General features: G+C 38.8%; 1 protein-coding gene across 1 annotated transcript in view; it reads right to left on the bottom strand.

Moving 5' to 3' along the window:
- Positions 1 to 3,042: 3,042 nt before the first annotated feature.
- The window catches only part of prkd2 (protein kinase D2), a 40,386-nt gene continuing 24,746 nt past the window's right edge, over positions 3,043 to 18,682 (bottom strand). The window contains exons 2-19 of the mRNA XM_024277909.2: positions 15,023 to 15,161; positions 14,551 to 14,682; positions 14,187 to 14,386; positions 12,738 to 12,921; positions 12,592 to 12,663; positions 12,446 to 12,463; positions 12,188 to 12,347; positions 10,470 to 10,581; positions 9,823 to 9,900; positions 9,417 to 9,735; positions 9,289 to 9,341; positions 9,128 to 9,200; positions 8,032 to 8,138; positions 7,098 to 7,259; positions 6,765 to 6,863; positions 6,335 to 6,602; positions 4,989 to 5,074; positions 3,043 to 4,467 (exon numbers count right to left, since the gene is read on the bottom strand). Coding sequence (XP_024133677.1) covers positions 4,258 to 4,467; positions 4,989 to 5,074; positions 6,335 to 6,602; positions 6,765 to 6,863; positions 7,098 to 7,259; positions 8,032 to 8,138; positions 9,128 to 9,200; positions 9,289 to 9,341; positions 9,417 to 9,735; positions 9,823 to 9,900; positions 10,470 to 10,581; positions 12,188 to 12,347; positions 12,446 to 12,463; positions 12,592 to 12,663; positions 12,738 to 12,921; positions 14,187 to 14,386; positions 14,551 to 14,682; positions 15,023 to 15,161 — 2,472 coding nt within the window. The 3' untranslated portion in view covers positions 3,043 to 4,257. The remainder of the gene's footprint in view (positions 4,468 to 4,988; positions 5,075 to 6,334; positions 6,603 to 6,764; positions 6,864 to 7,097; positions 7,260 to 8,031; positions 8,139 to 9,127; positions 9,201 to 9,288; positions 9,342 to 9,416; positions 9,736 to 9,822; positions 9,901 to 10,469; positions 10,582 to 12,187; positions 12,348 to 12,445; positions 12,464 to 12,591; positions 12,664 to 12,737; positions 12,922 to 14,186; positions 14,387 to 14,550; positions 14,683 to 15,022; positions 15,162 to 18,682) is intronic.

Here is an 18,682-nt window from a genome sequence, read left to right as displayed (position 1 = left end):
CTCCTGATTCACAATGATTAAAATTTTTAGAAATCTCATAAAAACAAATGTAATCCTAATTTTCTTTATATATGTCCTTCATCGTTTAAAAAAATGGTACAAAAAGGTGTTAAAAACACTATTTTCATTGGAGTAGGTTTTTACAAAACAAAACTAAATAGAACTTGTTGAAAGTCAATAAACTTCCAAACATCTATAAGGGAAATTCAGTTTATTTTGGAAAATGTTAATGTCTGAGCCTACCACCATCTTTTTCTGGAAGTATCCCTGACGTCTGTTTCCTGTTCTTTACTACACACTAGCTTCTTTTATCAGCTTAAAAATCTCTTTTGTGCTGTCATCACTCTCAAAGACAGCCTCTTCTATTAATCTATCAACCGCATCTGCTTTGTTTGCAAAGCATCCAACCTGAGCTAATATTCTGACAATACCCATCCTCTCTTTCTTTCTTTCCTCCTAACACAGAAGCTCAACACCTTCCACTCTGCCGCCTCAGCACTACTGGCCTCATTAATCTCTTCTAAATTTCCTCTTTACTTGTGGCCGCCGCCTTTTATCACACATTACTGTCTCCACCTTTTACCAACGAGATAAAATCTGATGCTTTCTGTGGATTGCAGTCCTGTGAGTAAGTTTGTCGTCATCCGAGGCTGTAGGATAAACATTGTGAAATAAGCATGAGGATTTCTGGAGTAAAAAGAAACTCAGTGCCACAGAAAAACAAGAATTAAAACTGTTTTAAAAAATTACAGTGAAATTTGTCTTCTCCAGTACATTTAATTTCTGACTGCCATCCACTGAATTAAAACGAAAGAACCATAAACATTTAGAGATACGTGAATGTATTTATTTTCTTGTTTTGAAATAAAGCTAAAAACTATAGTCAGTAACTGAACCTGACACTGCCAAACATCTTGTTTTTGATTCGTCTTTTGGTGGATTTTGGTTTCTCCCCAATAGTTTTTTAAATATGTTTACGTTTGAGTATTTATTTGACTTTCTGTTTCTATCCCTTGCGCTCTGTGTTTAATTTAAACGCATTTGTTCTACGCTCTGTTAGGAACTACGCCCTTAAGCCAACACCTCTGTCATTGTAGTGCATGTAGTTCCAGATTATGTTTGTTTTTTCATATATATGTGAATTTAATTTGATAAACGTCTGGCTCTTTCCTCTACCTATAAGAGTCCTTCATTTAGGTCCTTTCCCAACACTCTCTGAGAAGAGATGTTCTAAAGAAGTTATTTTTTGTTTGTCTGTATTGAGGACTTGAAACTGGACGTCAATGATTTTACTGATGCAGCTACTGGAAAAGCTGAACTGAAACATACTGCGAACTCTGTCTGAACATTTCTCAGGGACTTTGAGGAACAGTTTAGGCTTTGCTTATTCTAAAATCAAATCAGAACAACGAAAAAGAGGTCCAATTTATATTAAAATGAGAAGCACTTGTCATATTTCAGGATCTGACCACACCTGGCAAAAAAAAAAAAAAATTCTTTTGGAGAGCACACAAATGTCACCTTGTTATTGTATTTAGGCTGGATTATTAGAGTTACGTGACACAAAGCAGGAACTTAATTTCCGGTTTCATGTGAGGCCTGACGCAGTTCCTCTGCTGAACTAAATGTTGGGGTCTTCAGCTCCACTTTCAAGAACAAAGACAATATCCTGAAAGAGTGTATCTTGTGGCACAGAAATAAAACTGTCAACACCTGAAATAGATAAAAGATACAAAGAGGCAATGTGCCATTTAGTATCATTTGCGAGCAATAATGGCTGCAGAGCTGAAGGAACAAGGACTCATTTAACCAGAGCTGGCATAGGTGCAGCTATCACTGAAGGGAAAACAAATGTTTTTTATTATTATTTCTGGAAGGTTTGTTGAAGAATAAATAACCTGTTCTTTCCCTCTGACAGTCTAGAAATATTTTTGAGCAAACTTGAAAAAAAATATATAAACCCATTCCATGTTTAATTAAGCCTGGTTGATATGAGAGAGCAGCTGCTGATGTCAGTACATTTAAGCTACAGCCACTTCAAGAATAATTTGCTCTTCTTCAGAGAGAAAAAAACAACTGTCAGTCAGCTGAGGTGAGGAGTAATTTATTCCAGGTTTGCAAATGGTGCCATTTCCTTTGTGGTGCACTATTTAGGGGCTGCCCTCCATCACAGAAACCTGGAGTGAAAATTATTTTCTAACACGACGATGAGACAAATCAAATGCCAAAATGAAGCCGAAAGGATTTTAGGGATTTCATGCTGGATAGCTCGTGTATGGTAATAAAGTTCCAATGATTTATTTATTTATTATTTAATGAGAGAGCTTTTTGATAAGGATTTTTCCCTTTGTGTCTGCTTGCAGGTAACCTCAAAACATGCACTAAGTTTACGACTTAAAACATAAAGAAGTGTGGGTCTGCATGATTAATGACTGCACACATCTCGGTACCCAATCTCACAGAGAAAAAAAGAACTCCAGACCATTGACTGTATATAGGGAACTGGATAGAGTGAGTCCTCCCCTTGGCGAGTACCTGCTGGCTCAAAGAAGCCAAAATCCCATATTTCCATTAAAAAATAAACAACTATTACTCAGTCATTCTATTTGTCACAATAACTATTATAACATCTTCTAAATAATCGTAATTTTTTTCACAATATTTCACAAGTTATTCAAGAAATAAACTGACCAAACGTATAAAAGCATGTGGCCCCACCTTGAACGTTTGAGCCACTTTCAGGATGGAGTCTGGACTTCTAACAAGCTCACTCATGATTGCAGACGGTAGTTGTCATAGAAACGTTGACTCACACTAACTCGGACATATCAGCATTGGCTGGCTTCAACATGGCGACATCCATAGTGCAGAAAAATGGCAACTGAATTGGCCTCATTTCACTGTAGCTGGAGGCTTCTATGGGTGACGTCACACCCACTTTGTCCAGTTCTCTATATACAGTCAACGATCCAGTCTCACTGAAAGGAGATGAGGAGTATATGTCCTCCTAATCGTTCAATAAAACCCCCAAAACCATCAAAGAAGTGTTGAAAGTTTGTATTATCCACTGTAAAGGTCAGGATCATCAATGAAACCTGTTGAACACAATCTACACATATTGAAAAGTACATGGTTACATAGTTTCATAATGAGATAGCATAACAAACTCCATGCTGAATGACCTATCTAGAAAGTTTTGCTTCATAGAAACATGCTGCATTCTGACACTAAAGGAACATTAATAAACAAAAAAAACTGTATCTACTCAAGCTGTGCGTTTAAGCACTGCGATCCCAAGAGGAACTCCACTCTGCCTGACAAGTGCGATTCTTTATCCATTCAGTATGAACACCGTTGAAACCGTTTCAGTGAAATACTTCATTTCTAACTTGGGAGAGAGTCAGCACCTTTAGCACAATATAAGTCACTTTCACCAGCTAGGATTTTATATCTGCAAGTAAAAAAAAAAAAATGTTGAAAGAAAAAAAAAATGCTGTTAATGCCCCAATTTCATCTTTAATAGCACACATTTATCAAGGAATCCATTGTGGCTTCAACCTATAAGACACATTACTGGTTTTGCCGGATCAATAACTTGCACTTTTTTGGCTCCTGCAGAACAAGAATTTATGGGAATGCATTTGAGAAAACAGATGGCTTTGTCCACATGCATTTACTTATAAAATTACCAGCACAAAGGAAATCTCATGTAAAGAGCCCCAACCCCTGAAAGGTGTGGTGGGGGGCTATCATAGCTGTTTATTGACAGCATACAGTCAGAAAGCTTGCAATTCTAATCAGCCTACAAGAGCTTTCATTGTTGTTGGGTTACATGTGGAGGAGAGACACCGACAGCTCTTTTTTTTGTGGTTTGTAGTGAGCTGCTGTTTCCAACTTCACTTAAAGAGGCAGATTGCAGTTAGAGGAAGTGAACACACCACTCTGCTTTCTTGTGAAAAACACAAACATGAACTTCATTTTCTCTCAGGAAAAGAAACAAAAAATCCCAGATGAAGTCAGGCTGTTCAAAAGATGAAGGACGAGCTGTAACAGCGGAGGTAAATGGTTGAAGGACATTCTGAGGACTTCTAGATTACCGAAAAGAAACTGGATTTATAATATGAAAGTGGCACATTTGAGCATAGGGTGCCTACTGTAAGACTCCTACTACAACCCACTGCCAATCCTTTGTCATTTCTGTCTTAAGGTAAACCAAAGCAATCCTCTATCCCCATTCAAAATGAGTCAGTTGAGTGTTCAGAGTATGCTGACCCTGTCTGTGAGGCCTTGCATATCTGCATCCTCCCCACCTTCCTCAGCAGGAGGAGGGGGAACAAGGTGAGCAGGATAGGGCATGTTTAGCTCTCGGGCGTACAGTTGCCAACGGCTGTCATCGCTCTCATGGGTGATGTAACGCTCTCCAAGTTTGGTCTCCAGCTCCCGCAAGTCCAGCCACGTCTGGTAGTCCTGTGAATCGGAGAACAAACGTTAGGGTGGAATTTCAGCTCAAGAGGCCATGAAATTGGATTGATATAAGAGAGGCTTTCATGGGTCTGATGAGCCCACAGAGGACCGTCCAGTAATCACTTCAGGGTAGAGCCTGCATGTCAAAGACCTGACGTAACCCGGAAAATTGCATCCAGTTGAGGCGGTAGTGGCGGAGTAAATGGGGATAATTACAATAAACAAAACAAAAACTGTTTAGGACCTATTTTCTCAGTTTCAGCTTCAGTCAAAGAATACACTCAAATGTCTCCTTCCTCTAGATGCAAAGATATTACTGAGTAATTCTCAAGATCTTAAGGCCCAGCTTTGTCACCGTGACAGTGTCTGTGGTGCGGCTGCTGCATCCTTTATCTCTAATGAGGGATTATAGCTGCACTGAAAGCATGACGATGCGTCTATGAGGCCAAAGGAAGCCTACACTTTTGATAAATATGTATGAATAAGGCACACGGTTGAGGATGCGAGTGGTTTATTTGCAGTACCTGTAAATACGAGTGGCTAAGACTTTTGTCGACGCTGTAGCGCTTCCTCATCTTCACCTGCAGCAGGTTGTTGATCAAGTCGATTGCTGAAAACACAACATCATCCCATCATTCTATTCAAATTATTCATCCACAAAAGCTATTATTTCAAGACTTTATAGGCAGATCATAAAAAACTATTAATGTTGCTTGACAGGTTTTAAAATGAAATAACATGTAACAAACAGGCAGGTAAAGTGATGTGTTCAGTCTTTATGTAAATTTAAAAAACAGCCGTTGGGAGCTCATTAAAATTCACTTGATTAGCTGATAATCATGGCCACCTCAATAAAAGGTTTGACTGCTTGACATGAGGGATTTGCTGTCAGTCTTTTTCTACTGTGAGACGAGAAAACATCCATAACCATTTGCAGAAGTGAACTTCTAAGCAGGTCACACCACAAAGTGGTTACTCAAATCATTAGAGCTGCACATGTCACGCTGCAGTTTATGACATTACAGGCTCATGTCTGGCATGTATATTTGCACCGAAAAATTTAAAATAATTTATTTAAAGCACTGTCTGGGACACTCAAAGAAACACAACCATAAAAAATAATTAAAAATATATCTTAATCATTAAATTTTTGTTCTGCCAAATTGTAATAAATTATATTGAAAATCTTCAGTGGTGTTTTATCTTCCCTGTAATTCTGGTGTCTACCCATAGGTGGTGCACTGAAAATCCATCGATACATACATTTGTTTAAGTTATTCTACATTCATGTGATATCTTGGGTTTTTTAAAATGTTAAATTGTCAATTTTTTGAACCCTTTGTGGCCCACAAGTCAAAAGATTTCCCCACAAGAGAAATAAAATGAGATTATATTTCAACATATTGCACCATTTCTGCTGTTTTACTTTAGGTTTGTCAAATAAAGTGGGGCTGATTGTGTGCGGCACCACTACGGATATTATTGTTAGTTCATTTTTATACTCGTTAATGAACAAATGGATATTTATTGTTTCATAATGGGCGTGTTTAGTTTTCACACCATGGCTGTAGCTGTTCTGTTTACTTTTAATAAGGCAGGGCAAAAATAAACTTTACTTATTAATACTGAGTCAACACAAGGAAAAGTTTATGATGTTATGTGTTTACTGTCTCCATACAGAATTATTTAAAAAGTGGTTATGTCATAGTTATATTTGTGTAGCATTGCAAGCTAAAATTTGTTGCGAAATTTAAGTCATTAACTGAGGATTTAACAAAAAATGTAGCTGAAATATATATATATATATATATATTGTTTTGTTTAAAGTATATTAATGCTTTTTTTTTTCTTCACTGAGTTTTCAGTTTACCGTCTTTGGAGATCTGCTTCCAGGGGTTGGGTGGGTACATGAAGGCTGCATTGTGAATCTGGTCGTTGATGTCTTCATCCTCATTGAAGGGGAATGTCCCACTGAGGCTGACATACATGATGACCCCCACTGACCACATGTCCAAAGAGCGGTTGTAACCCTGGTTCAACAAAACCTCTGGAGCCAAGTAAGCTGGTGTGCCCACCACAGAGCGGCGGAAGGATTTCTCGCCGATGATGCGAGCAAAACCGAAGTCGCACAACTTGACCTACGACAGACAAAAATTGATGACGATTAGAGAAAAAAGAAAATGAATAATGGTGATATTTGTTAGACAGATGTAAAGAAAATAAATGTTTTAGAAGCTGCACATGAGGATGTGTAATGTTGCACTTCGAGGTTAAAAATAACAACTGTGTCGTGCAAATACCTGTGGGAAAGGATCTGCAGAGGCGAGCAGGACATTCTCAGGTTTCAGATCACAATGAACGATATTCTTGAAGTGCAGGTGCCTGAGAGCTACAAGAATCTGCTTGCACATTTACACATGCATGCCCGCAAACACAGTTCTGAATTAGTTAAAGGAAACCACATTTTTATATACACTGCAGAATATAAAACCTGATGCAGAGAACTGCCACATGAAGAAGTTCTTGCATTAACATATTCAAACATGTGCACATAAATAACTACTTGCATATTGCAAAACAACTTAAGTAAAAAAAATGACAATATGGGTTGTGTCTTTGAGACGCATACACACCTGCGTAATGAGAAATTTAGTGAGTCTTTCAGGTAATCTGCCTTTCTCACTGGAGAGGATCATCTCCAGCATGTCCCCGTGCAGCTTCTCCATCACCACAAACACCTTTTCTGGGGTTTCAAACATGCACTCCAGGTTCACAATACCCAGGTGGCGTAAACTCTGAAAGATATCAAAAGTAGGGCAAAGGATGAGAAAAAAAATATGAATCATGTTCATATCTAAAGCCATCACCAGTTTGGGTAAAGTGGTCAAGTGAAATTGCATGTGCAATGTGTGGCAGAATAGTGTGAAAAAATCAATATTTAACACACAATATCATGACAAGCAAAGATTTTTTTTTTAAGTAGATTTTGTATTTTAATTTGTAATACAAACTTATAGAATAGAATGACTTAGAGAGCTGTGATCAAACAGATACAGGCTGATGCTCCTCTGTCTCCATCTGCTGGCTTTTCTGGACCAAAGCAGTTCATGAATGATGAAAAATAAGGAGTAAGCTACACAAAACGAATAAACATCATACCTTATATTTAAAAAATATAATGTGAAGTGGATCAAAGCTTCCCAGAGACTCATAAATCAGATCTAAAATATTTTTTTCTTGAAGGAAGATTGTTGAGTGTTAAACCAATTTAATAAAACAATGTCCAAAAATGTGTCAATTTAAAAATAAATAAAAAGAAATGATTTTCAATCTGTACATCAAATAACTCAATGGATACTAGTCGTGTGTTCACTTTTTCTGTTGATGCCTGAGACTCATGATAATTGTAATGAACATCTGGGTATTTTGATGTGGTGCTGACATAGTGTAAATGTTCAGACAGTTTAATGTTTAATCATATTTTCTCTGAGACAGCGTGCATGCAGTCGGTATGTGGTCAGGTTGTGTTGTGTGTTAGTTGTGTACATTCTTCGTTTGTGTGTTTACCTGCAGGATGGCCACCTCATTTCTCAGCTGGCTTTCTTGCTTGGTGGGAAATCGAAGCTTGTCTATGACTTTGACAGCCACGTCTCTTCCTGTCTTCCTGTGCTTACCTGCAAAAAAATGAGTGCCAGTTATGTGATAGCCAACAAAAAAGTCCTGTTGTGATACTAGTAAGACTTCTGATCTACCAACATTTTATTTAAGCGTGTATTCAGACTGGAAATGTCTGTTTAATTTGGTAATGTTTAAGGTGGTTCGAGTCCTGAACCTTGCATTTGGTCTACATTCATACTGTCCTGAATGTTTCAAATCAAAGCTTGTAAACAAAACAACATGACTAAAGGTTTCTTCACTCATTGGCTATGAACAACGAGGGCGGGGCAAAGCAACGAGAGAAAGAATAGCGGAAGTTCCAAGTTTTGCGGAATTGTTCAATTATTTGAACTTCATATTTTTCTGACCACTATTGAATGTGTGTATTAAGGTCAGGTAGGACACTTTTTACTGCTGCTTTGGTACGGTGGGGGCATGCTGCAAGGAGCTTACTGAGGAGACGACAACTAAGAAGGTGCATTAATAAGTGTTTATAATATATAGAACATAGAAAACAGTGTGAGAAGCTATGCGTATCAAGTTAAAATATTTTAATGAGCCTACATTCATCCAACCACATTTCAATCAGTTGCTGTTGCTTTATATCTGTCTATGACTTATTAGTGGCTTCAATCCTACTCTATTTACATCCTGTAACGCCGGGCTAACACATGGAAGCACTGCAAAGCGGCGCGGAATAGTAAAACGCGAATACCGCGCGTACTCTGCCACTCAACGGTGGCCGTTTGGTCCAGTCGTTCCACCCCGAGCACGGAGCCTATTCAAACTGAGGAAACCCAGAGCGAACTGGAGCTCAGTCTGATAGTAAATGAACTGAAACCACCTTGAAAGACGGGTCGGGTGAGCTTGAGTGTATTCAGCCTGAAAATAAGTGAGCCAAACTGATTACACCCTAAATAACAAATATTAGAAAAACTAGCTCTTCTTTTTTTAAGACTTTTAATGATAACCAATCAACATAACATCAGTTCACATGAAAACATACCTCCGTAAACCACTCCAAATTGCCCAGATCCCAGCACCTCATCAGCAAAAATCTGGTAAACTGTTCCAATATCCTAAACAAAAATATGTCATTATTTGTCATTTGTTTTAAAGCATCCGATAGGATAGATGAATAACTCACTCCTAAAGTGAGGGCCTTACCACATTCTCCTGGATTTGACTGTTGGACACCGATATGCTGATGGAAGCTTGTCCTAAAACAGCAAACACCACCGTTCACACACAACAGTGGGTTCAAATGTGTGCGTTTGAAATGTTTTGGAACTCACTGTGGGGTGTCTTTCCCTGAGCCGGTGGTGCATCCTGAAAGATGACTGGCATGAGGGCCTGGCGAATAACCCCCTCCCACGCTTTTGCCACCTCAAGCCCGATTCCGCTGTTGGGCGCCACCTGGCTGGGGGACGGAGGCGTCTCGGGGAGAATCTGAGGATTGGTTGGAGCCACAGACGAGAGGGCGTTTGAGTCCTCTCCTACGAAGTAGCGCACTGTGCCTGTGATGAGCTCAAAGCAGTGAGGGTTGGTGCCTTGAGGGGCGATCGTGAAGTCGCTCGCAGGACGCACTTCCAGAATCTCGGACAAAGGAATCTCCTACAAGATGACAGATGGAGATGAGCAAACAAAAAAGTGGAGACTTCACCTCTGAGACTTCACTTCATAGTTTGTGACTTCACATACCTTATAATATTTGTTTGAGGTGTTGTTCTGAAAGAGGATGATGCACTTACAGTCCAGGCGCCAGTAGTGTCTCTTCCTCTGTGGAGTGTGGAAGGAAATGGGATAAAAAAAAGTAAAACAGGAGCAACGGGGATAAAAGTTAAGGGGTAAAAAATGCTAAAACTTCAGGATCTAAGGGAATAGCAAGAAAAAAAAGAAAAGGAATATAAACTACAGAATGCAAAGGTCAAAGTAAAGAGAAAAGAGTTGATCGTGAAAAAGAAAAAAGGAGTGTTAGAGTTGCTAGATAGAAAATAAACACAATGCTAACATTTTTTAAAAGGTCAAATATAGACTTCAGACCGAGGAAAAAGAAAATTGAAAACATTGGCTTTTAGACCAAATTCATCATATATTTTTTCTGAGTGCCATTACATTATTTAAAGGTCAAATTTATGTCCAGATTCTTTCGCTTACATACACAACCTTTTTGCACAAATTGGTAAAGAAGCAATAAAAGCAGGAAGCTGAAATCACAGGAAAACAGCTACAGGCAAAGCTCACAGAAAGCTTTGTTTTACTAAAAGTCTTAATGACTTTAGATAGTAAATGCTAAGGCACTTAAAAAAAGAATTAGGGGTTTTGTGTAGGAAAGGATGATGATTTACCAATGTGTCCTTATTAGTGTAGTGAACCATCCATCCTTCCTTGATAGCCGTGCTGGACCGCCGGGTGGTCTGCCTCACCGACTGCACCACCCTCATTAGTGGGATGTAAACACTGGGAAAGATCAACGTTCAATTTAGGAGAGGCAACAATTTCCTTATCTACAAATATTTCATAAAACAAGCCTTGTTAGAATGAGTCATGGTGCAAATTCAGGCTAATCCTAAGAGAATTTTAAATGGAAAACAAGGATTTTGTTTTCATCTAGATAATCTAATGAAATGTGCTCCATCTGTGGATGAAACATTTTTTTGCTACTTTATTTTGTTCAAGTGCATCACAGTATCCATGGTAACAACAAAGTTATTCTTATTGACAATAAGAGACTTTTTTTTTTTTTTTAAACTGAAACTGTTCTTCAACCTGCAGCTCCAGAGCAACATGTGGCTCTTTTACCACTACATTGTGGTTAAAGAACATCTTTTGGTCTACATTAAGAGTTCAGAGTGGTCTTTTAATTATAAAATGTCTTTATTAGCCAAAAAAGAAAAAAAAAGTAATTTTCTGGGACATAGTTTCTGCAGCACATCAGTAGTTCATTAGAACTTCATCTCTGATTTGTGGGCGGGACCATTGGCCTGGAGAAACCCCACCCACCCTTGGCCACTCCCAACATTTTTTTCTGTCACAAATTAAATCTTTTCAAATTTGATTATTTCGTCTCCTGATTCATATTGACTTAAATTTAAAAAAATTGAACTTAATTTTCTCCTTCTATATGTCTTCCATTTGCAGGAATATGCCACAAGAACATGTTCAAAGCTTCAAAAACACAATATTCATGGGAGTGGGTCTTTAAGTTGCATTGGTTACTGATGCAGTTTTTTTTTTAACAAATCCAAGGATTTTAAGTGTGTCTTATGGCCAATTTGATGCTAATTCAACACATTCTTACCCCAAACTCATCACATATTTATGTTTGGTTAAGTACCCCTCCTTGTCAAAAATTGAAGTTTTGGGTGTCCCCAACTTGTAATTTTTTCAGGTGCCGTCTGTTTCCATTAAATCATGGATCCCCAACCCAACCAAAACCCAACACGCACTGGAACCGGTCCAGTACTGGGTATGTGGAGCGCACCGGTATTGCCCAGTCTTAGTACCGTAAAGCAGTACCGGTACCCTAATCCAGTACCAATTCAGGTCCGGTATCTCGTCATATGCCGGGTTAGGGTACTAGTAGCAGATTTGAGTATCAGTTCTGGACACGTCTTGGGGACCAGACCGTGTCCTTAGGGTTGCGCACCCTTGATTTTACGAACAGCCAATACATAAAAAAACAACGAGTTGGGAACACCCAAAACGTGAAAAAGTGATGCAGAGGGGTCCTTAACCAAACGTCAGCGAGCGATGACATGGGGATGAGAATGTGTCGGCCAATTGGACACACCTGCGGATGGAGGTACAAGCACAAACTAAATGTACAAGCTCAATTAATGATGTGCAAAACTGCTAAAACATTGATAACAGTCTCTCTACACCAAATTAGGAAAACAAGAAAATTAACAAATTGAACAATAACATACAAACAAACAAATAGTTCAAATGCTTTTCTGTTTTATCATTGCGACAACTACTGATGGTTTTATTGTAAACCAGTTTATCTTCAAAGATGGCCTTCATTCCATCTGGGTTTGTCAAGATGTTGAATGTCTCCTCATACCTTTGGTCTCCACTAGTTCCGTCCTGGTTGTTATCAGGGGAAAAGGATCCTGGGATGCTGCAGCCCTCATCGGAGTCGTCCATTGAAGACTTGTCTGACGTGTCGTACTCGGTGGTGTAGTCCATAGGAACTTCCGGGTCTGCAGTGGGACTCATCATATCTACGGTCATCAAAAAATAGGAAAAAATATTATTTCTTGCACAAAAAGCAATAGAAAAGGCAACGTTTTATTCACTCCAGGATACCAACAACACTTACCACAGTTACTTCTGTTTTCTGAGAAGATAAAAAGATTTGTGTCAGTGAGTTTGTAAAGCTATAAAATGTTAAGTTATTCAATTTTAACAAAAGTAGCACACACTAAAAAGTTGCTTTCAATTCATGCAAGTCCTCATTTGTCTCACCTCCAATAGTCTCCCCCAGACAGTCATTGGGAACCTTGTACACACAGCGTTTATGGCAGTTGAACTTGCAGTCTGAGGGTAAATCCACAGAGTTCATTAGGGTTAAACTCGCTTTAAATGCATTTTTTTTTTTTATCTGTACTCACCCTTACACTGGAGACCCTGTCTGAAGAGCCCTCGGAGAAGCCTCTTGCAGTACTGGCAGACTGTCGGCCGGGTGTAGGAGTGAACGGCAAAAGTGTGTGGCACCTTCACCTTGCTCATCAGCATCTTGTCCAGATGAACTGGTCGCCCTGTGTAGAAGCGCCGTGCTTCACTTGGAGTTCGTGGCTTGAAGGATAGAGAGTAAAAGAGAAAAAAGGTTCCTAAAATGTTCTCATCATCTATGTAAACAGAAAATCTATGGGTAGGTTTTAGATATGTTCACAATGCATGAAAAAGGATGAATCAACCAATTTGAAGTAGTTTTTCTTTTTAGCTAAACCTTAAATATGTTCATAGTTCTCCTCTTCGCTCCTTAAAGGAGAGACAAAGACAAATGGGTCAGCAAATAGCATTTGTTGTGTCTCTATGCTTTGTACAATTAAAGCATGATCTATAGTGCTTTAAATAGCAAAGAACGCATTAAAGTTTTGTATTAAAAGAATAATCAGATAATGTCATTAAACTTTCAAACATGTCTTAATGTTTCTTGCATCATCTAACCTGTATAGCCTGTATCCAGAGGAAAAATCATAACAGATATTGTTGTCTTAATTGTTGGGTTTTCTCTCACGTGAATTTCACACCATCTGACAAGGAATGCAGTTATACAGAGTGTTTGACTACTTTCTATATGTACATAAATCAGAATTTGTATTCTATTCTTTATTTTGTATTATAACTAACTATATTTTACTGGGGCTACACGGTGGCGCAGTGGTTGGCGCTCTCGCCTCACAGCGAGAAGGCCCCGGTTCGACTCCCGGCTGGGACCTTTCTGTGTGGAGTTTGTATGTTCTCCCTGTGCATGCGTGGGTTTTCATCGGGGACTCCGGCTTCCTCCCACCGTCCAAAAACATGCTTCATAGGTTGATTGGTGACTCTAAATTGCCCCTAGGTGTGAATGTGAGAGTGAATGGGTGTGTGATTGAGGCCCTGCGACAGACTGGCGACCTGTCCAGGGTGTACCCCGCATTCGCCCTTCAGCAGCCGGGATAGGCTCCGGCACCCCCGCGACCCCGAAAGGGACAAAGCGGTCAAGAAAATGGATGGCTGGATATATTTTACTGTTTTGTGTCAAATTTTTGTGTTCCATCCTATTTTATTTTGTTTTGCTTATCTGTACATGGTTGTTTTTTTTATTCAATTACTCTGCATCTCTTTTTATTTTTAAGATATATATCTCACTATTTTAATTAATAAGTTGCACATTCATTTTACTGCAAGCTTGTCACAAACACACTTTGAATTTGAAGTATAGTAGAGTATCTAAAGGAGAAACTAGGTTTTTACAAAGGCCACAAAGGCAGGTAATGCTCCTGAAGAACCAGGTTTAACTTGGTTAACCTGACTGACACTTAAAAAAAGTCCAGTGGGAATTAATTCAAATGTACCATTTGTGTGTTGGAACGAATGAGACTGGCTTCTTCTGCGCAGGTGGAAGCCATCCCTGCACTGTTCACTGAGTCGGTGGTGGAGAGTCGCAGGGACTGACTGCTGCTCAGGGAGGTGGTGGAGAGACGCCGCTTCCGGGCTCCGCTGCAGTTGTTTGGGATGCTGAACGCACACCGCTTGTGGTAATTAAGTCCACATCCTGCAGGGGGAGGCATTGATCAGAGAGTCAGGGAGGAGGATAGCATTACAGTCTATTCATGAAGCACACTGAGCCTATTAGACGAGTGCTTGAACTAATGGCATCCTGGGATCTGATCAAATTGGCTTTTTTATGAGAGGCGATTCATTCCTTTCTTATCTCACCGTCACATTTAAGTCCTTGTCTGACCAATCCGAACAGCATCTCTCCGCAGTGATCACAAAAGGCCGGGGCCCGATAGGAGTGCACGTTGAGAGCATGCGGCCTAATCTGGAAATCTTCAAACGTGGTAGCAGCTAGAAAAAGATAAGAGAGACACGGCACAGTCAGGGTGGATACCATTGTACCTCTGTTAATGAGCCTTTACGTGCAAAGACTGATGGATGGGATGAAAACAGGATGGAAAATGACAGCAACAGAAACATTTGAGATAATAAACCGGCAGATTATCTTTTATGATACATCCTCCAGCAAAAACACAAAAATGGAAGCTCAGCTAAAGAGGGGAAGAAAGAAATAGGAAACAAAAGGAGGAAGTAGCGGGGAGGTTAGGGCACAGGTTTGTATGATAACAGGGGATGTCATTTACATGACAAAAGAGGAGAGAACAGAAGAGAGGAGAGGAGAGGTGGATACCTGAGAGCACAACCTCCACCAGGTCCCCCTCCTGAATGTCACTTGTTGCTTTGACCAGCTGTAGGATGTTGTTGGTGGTTGTGTCGTGCTTGAAAAGCAAAATCTTGTCGTAAATGCCATAAAAGCCACACTCGGGGAACTACAAGAGAATACACAGAAGAAGAAAGAATGCATACATTAAATACAATATTTGATTTTTGATTTGATGTGTTTTATATATTTTAAAACGTAAAATAAAAAAAGTGATTAGAAGAAAGCTCCAGCCTTAATGGTGCAACATTTTCTGCATACATTTTTACCCCCTAACAAAAATCATTAATCACATAAACACAAAAACTGATAACAAATTACTAAACTAAAACAATTATAATAACAGTTTATGATTTAAAATCTTTGAATACTTGAATACATTCATTTCCCCTATAGTAAAAGTTGTCACTATGTGAAAAAATGGCAGGCAAACCCTATTATTATCATAAATATATTTTATTTCATGAATAATTGTATCAACAAAAATGTAAAAATCATATATTGTTCTGCTTTAAACAAATTGACAGTAAAACATATTTTTTATACAAAGTAGTGGTAATGCTGATGTTAATTTTGATCAATGAAACAACTACAAGCAGTTTAGTCGAAATCTTTGAAATAAACAATGCTTTTTATATTTTTCATTCTTTAGGTGGCGGGTTTATTGTTCTAAAAACTTAATAAAAATGCTCATGAAATTTTTAAAATTGCCTACAGAGCATATATCTTTAGACACTTCATGAAACAAAAGTTACAACATTTCATTCAGATAACTTCACAAACATACGCAAATGTTGGAGTACACAACAAGGTATTTCCACATGATAAACAACAACGTAATTACTATGGAAAGGTAGACAATAGTGAAACTGTATCTTTTTCTTTCCTATCAGTCATGTACCAATGCACAAAGACACAACGCTGCAGCTTTTTCACATCTGTGAGAGATTAGACTGTCACTCAGGAGTCAGCAGAGCAAAGATGGCTGTCATAGGAAAACCTTGCTCTGCTGAATAATTAATACTGTTAGGTGCCCTTCAGTGGCCACATCACACAGGACACCACAGGTACACACAAACTCACAGACTCATTTTCTAAGGATGTATTTCCAAACCTCATTTATTGAGACACTTGGAAAAATGTTCCCAAATCAAGTGTTTTCTTTAAAATGGTCTGAAATCACATGAAGAATAAATGCTCTACTTTAGTTTATCAATGTAGCTTTCAATCTCCTGGACTTTGGATCTTTAAAATCCTCTAAATGTGGCAAAAGATGGATATTCATAGTGTCTGACTCACTCCTATGTTGTTAAAATTAAACATTAACATGAAACACGGAATCATTTTTGCATCAACACTTTCTTTATTACTGTTCTGGTCTGTGCGGTAAGTGTGAAGGACTTTAGTGGAGCGTCTGGCAGGTAAAACAGGTACACAGAACACTTACAGTAGTTACAGATCAGCTCCTCCGTTTAAAGTACAACTTTAGCTCCTGTGTGCAAAGGGATTGCAAACGCTGGATTTCTGAGATTAAACCCTGGTTGCGTATAAAGATGCTTCATGGTGTTAACACCCGTCCTTGAAAAAATGCAGCTTTATAGACAACGTTGAAGAATTTGTGTTAGAACATGTGCAACATAGAGGATTTCCTTGCACTGTGCTCCAACCTCAAACGTGTACATGGAAATGATTTTTAAAAAGCATTTTTCAAATGGCTTTGGAGTGACACCTTGGAATGACACAACAAGCGTTTACCTCCACGCTTCCAGCCAGACACACCCGTCTAACAGGCAACACCTGACACACCCTGTTTTTCCTCAGCGGGCCTTTGTTTTTCCTCAGTACTCGCAGCTCTCTCAGTTTCCCCACTTCACATCTAAAATCCAGGCCAGGCTTGTGGCTTTGCCAGGAGTCCACCACACCCCAGCCTCTACTGCTGCTGACCGCTCAGTCCACAACTGGACACAGACGCACTTTAAACCCAAATCTAGAAAATCTACTCAAAAATTAAAACTTACATAGCTGGAAATTTACAGAATAACCAAAGAAGCTGACAGTATGGTTAGCAAAAAACACAGTTAAGACCAATTATTCAAAATTGTGGCTCCATATAAGTCAATACACAGAATAAAATCAAATCTAGTCTAAAATTATTTTTTGATTGTTGTTTACTATCAGAAAATGTTCTATTTGGTCCAAATTAGAAAGAAGTCACATTAATAATAATAACGGCTTTTCCAGAAGCTCAAAGTGCATTTCCATTCTTCATTCACTCCTCATTCATGCTTGGTCATGGTAGATAGTGATGTAGCCACAGCTGCCCTGGGGCAGACTGACAGAGGCGTGGCCAACATCCCCTCTGACCATCACTGGAATATACATACAAATTCACACACCAGTGGAGCCACATTGAAGGCAAGGAGAGTGAAGTGGACTCGACAACAGTTGATGGGGGGGGGGGACAGGGATTGAACTGCCAACCCTTTGACCATTGGCCAAATTGCTCAACCACCTGAGCCAGTTCCACCCACGAGGACCAAGTCTTTAATGTCCCCATGATTTAGAACAATGTAGGAAAAAATCGATTTGGCAATATTGCAATACTTTTATCGGTTTAAAAATGCTGACAAGGTGATATTTAATTAATTAATTATGGGCGCCCTTCAGTACCACTACTACTGGACAAGCTGCACTTAGTAATGTTGAAAATAAACTGCACTCCATTCCCTCAATCATACTTTTGGAACCTTTCTGTTTAAGGCATATTCATTAAATGTTTTCTTTTTTTTCTTTATGAAAAATATTTTGTTTGGGAAATCAGATAACATTGACTGTTCCCTATGAGAACAAATATTTCTTAAAGTACTTGTAAAAGAAAAGAAGCATGAATTTGTTGGCAAAAGCAACTTGTTTATGAGTTGCAGTGCTTAATGTGGTGATAATTAAATGAAATGAATTTTACAATTGTATTACCATGAAAGGGGAATTTATATACAGGTAGACATACTCCTTAAAAATAATAAAAAAAAATGTTCTTGCACAGTCTTGGGATATATCAGGATATACAGTATACTGTATCGTGAACCATGTTTAGCGATATGTATTGTACTGCCAGTGGAGCCTTTCTGTGCTGAGTTGTGTTTGACATCAGAGACAAATAGCAAAGTCTGCCACATTTGGATCTCCTGACCGGTGATCAGGGAGAGAGGCAAGAAGTATCTAAACAACCAAGAAGAAAAGGAATTCCCCACACTGCTCAAATTTCAATCCACTGATCTATCTTCCTAACTCACATGTGTCAAAGTCAAGGCCGTTCGGATAATTAAAATATATCCTGATCATTTTATTTTATTGTTCTTAATGGACCGATGTTATCTTGAACTTATTTGTAACTTGTATAATTTTGACAAAATATATTTTTATGGAAAAATTTAGTTTCAGTGTGTTCATTAAATGTTTATCCTGTTCGGCCAGCAACCTAAAGTATGTTTTAGATTTTGAGACCCCTTTCCTAATCCAATTAAGCCCTTTCAGGGTCACGAGGTGGAGTACACCCCGGACAGGTTCCACTAACACTTGCAAATATGGACCCAGTCAGATCCCTTTGGCCAAAAATTGTGTCACTAAAAT

The sequence above is a fragment of the Oryzias melastigma genome, linkage group LG13, assembly GCF_002922805.2.
Source record: "Oryzias melastigma strain HK-1 linkage group LG13, ASM292280v2, whole genome shotgun sequence".
Lineage (NCBI taxonomy): Eukaryota > Metazoa > Chordata > Actinopteri > Beloniformes > Adrianichthyidae > Oryzias > Oryzias melastigma.
Note: the sequence above shows the minus strand (reverse complement) of the source record. Positions and strands in the feature narration are given on the sequence as shown.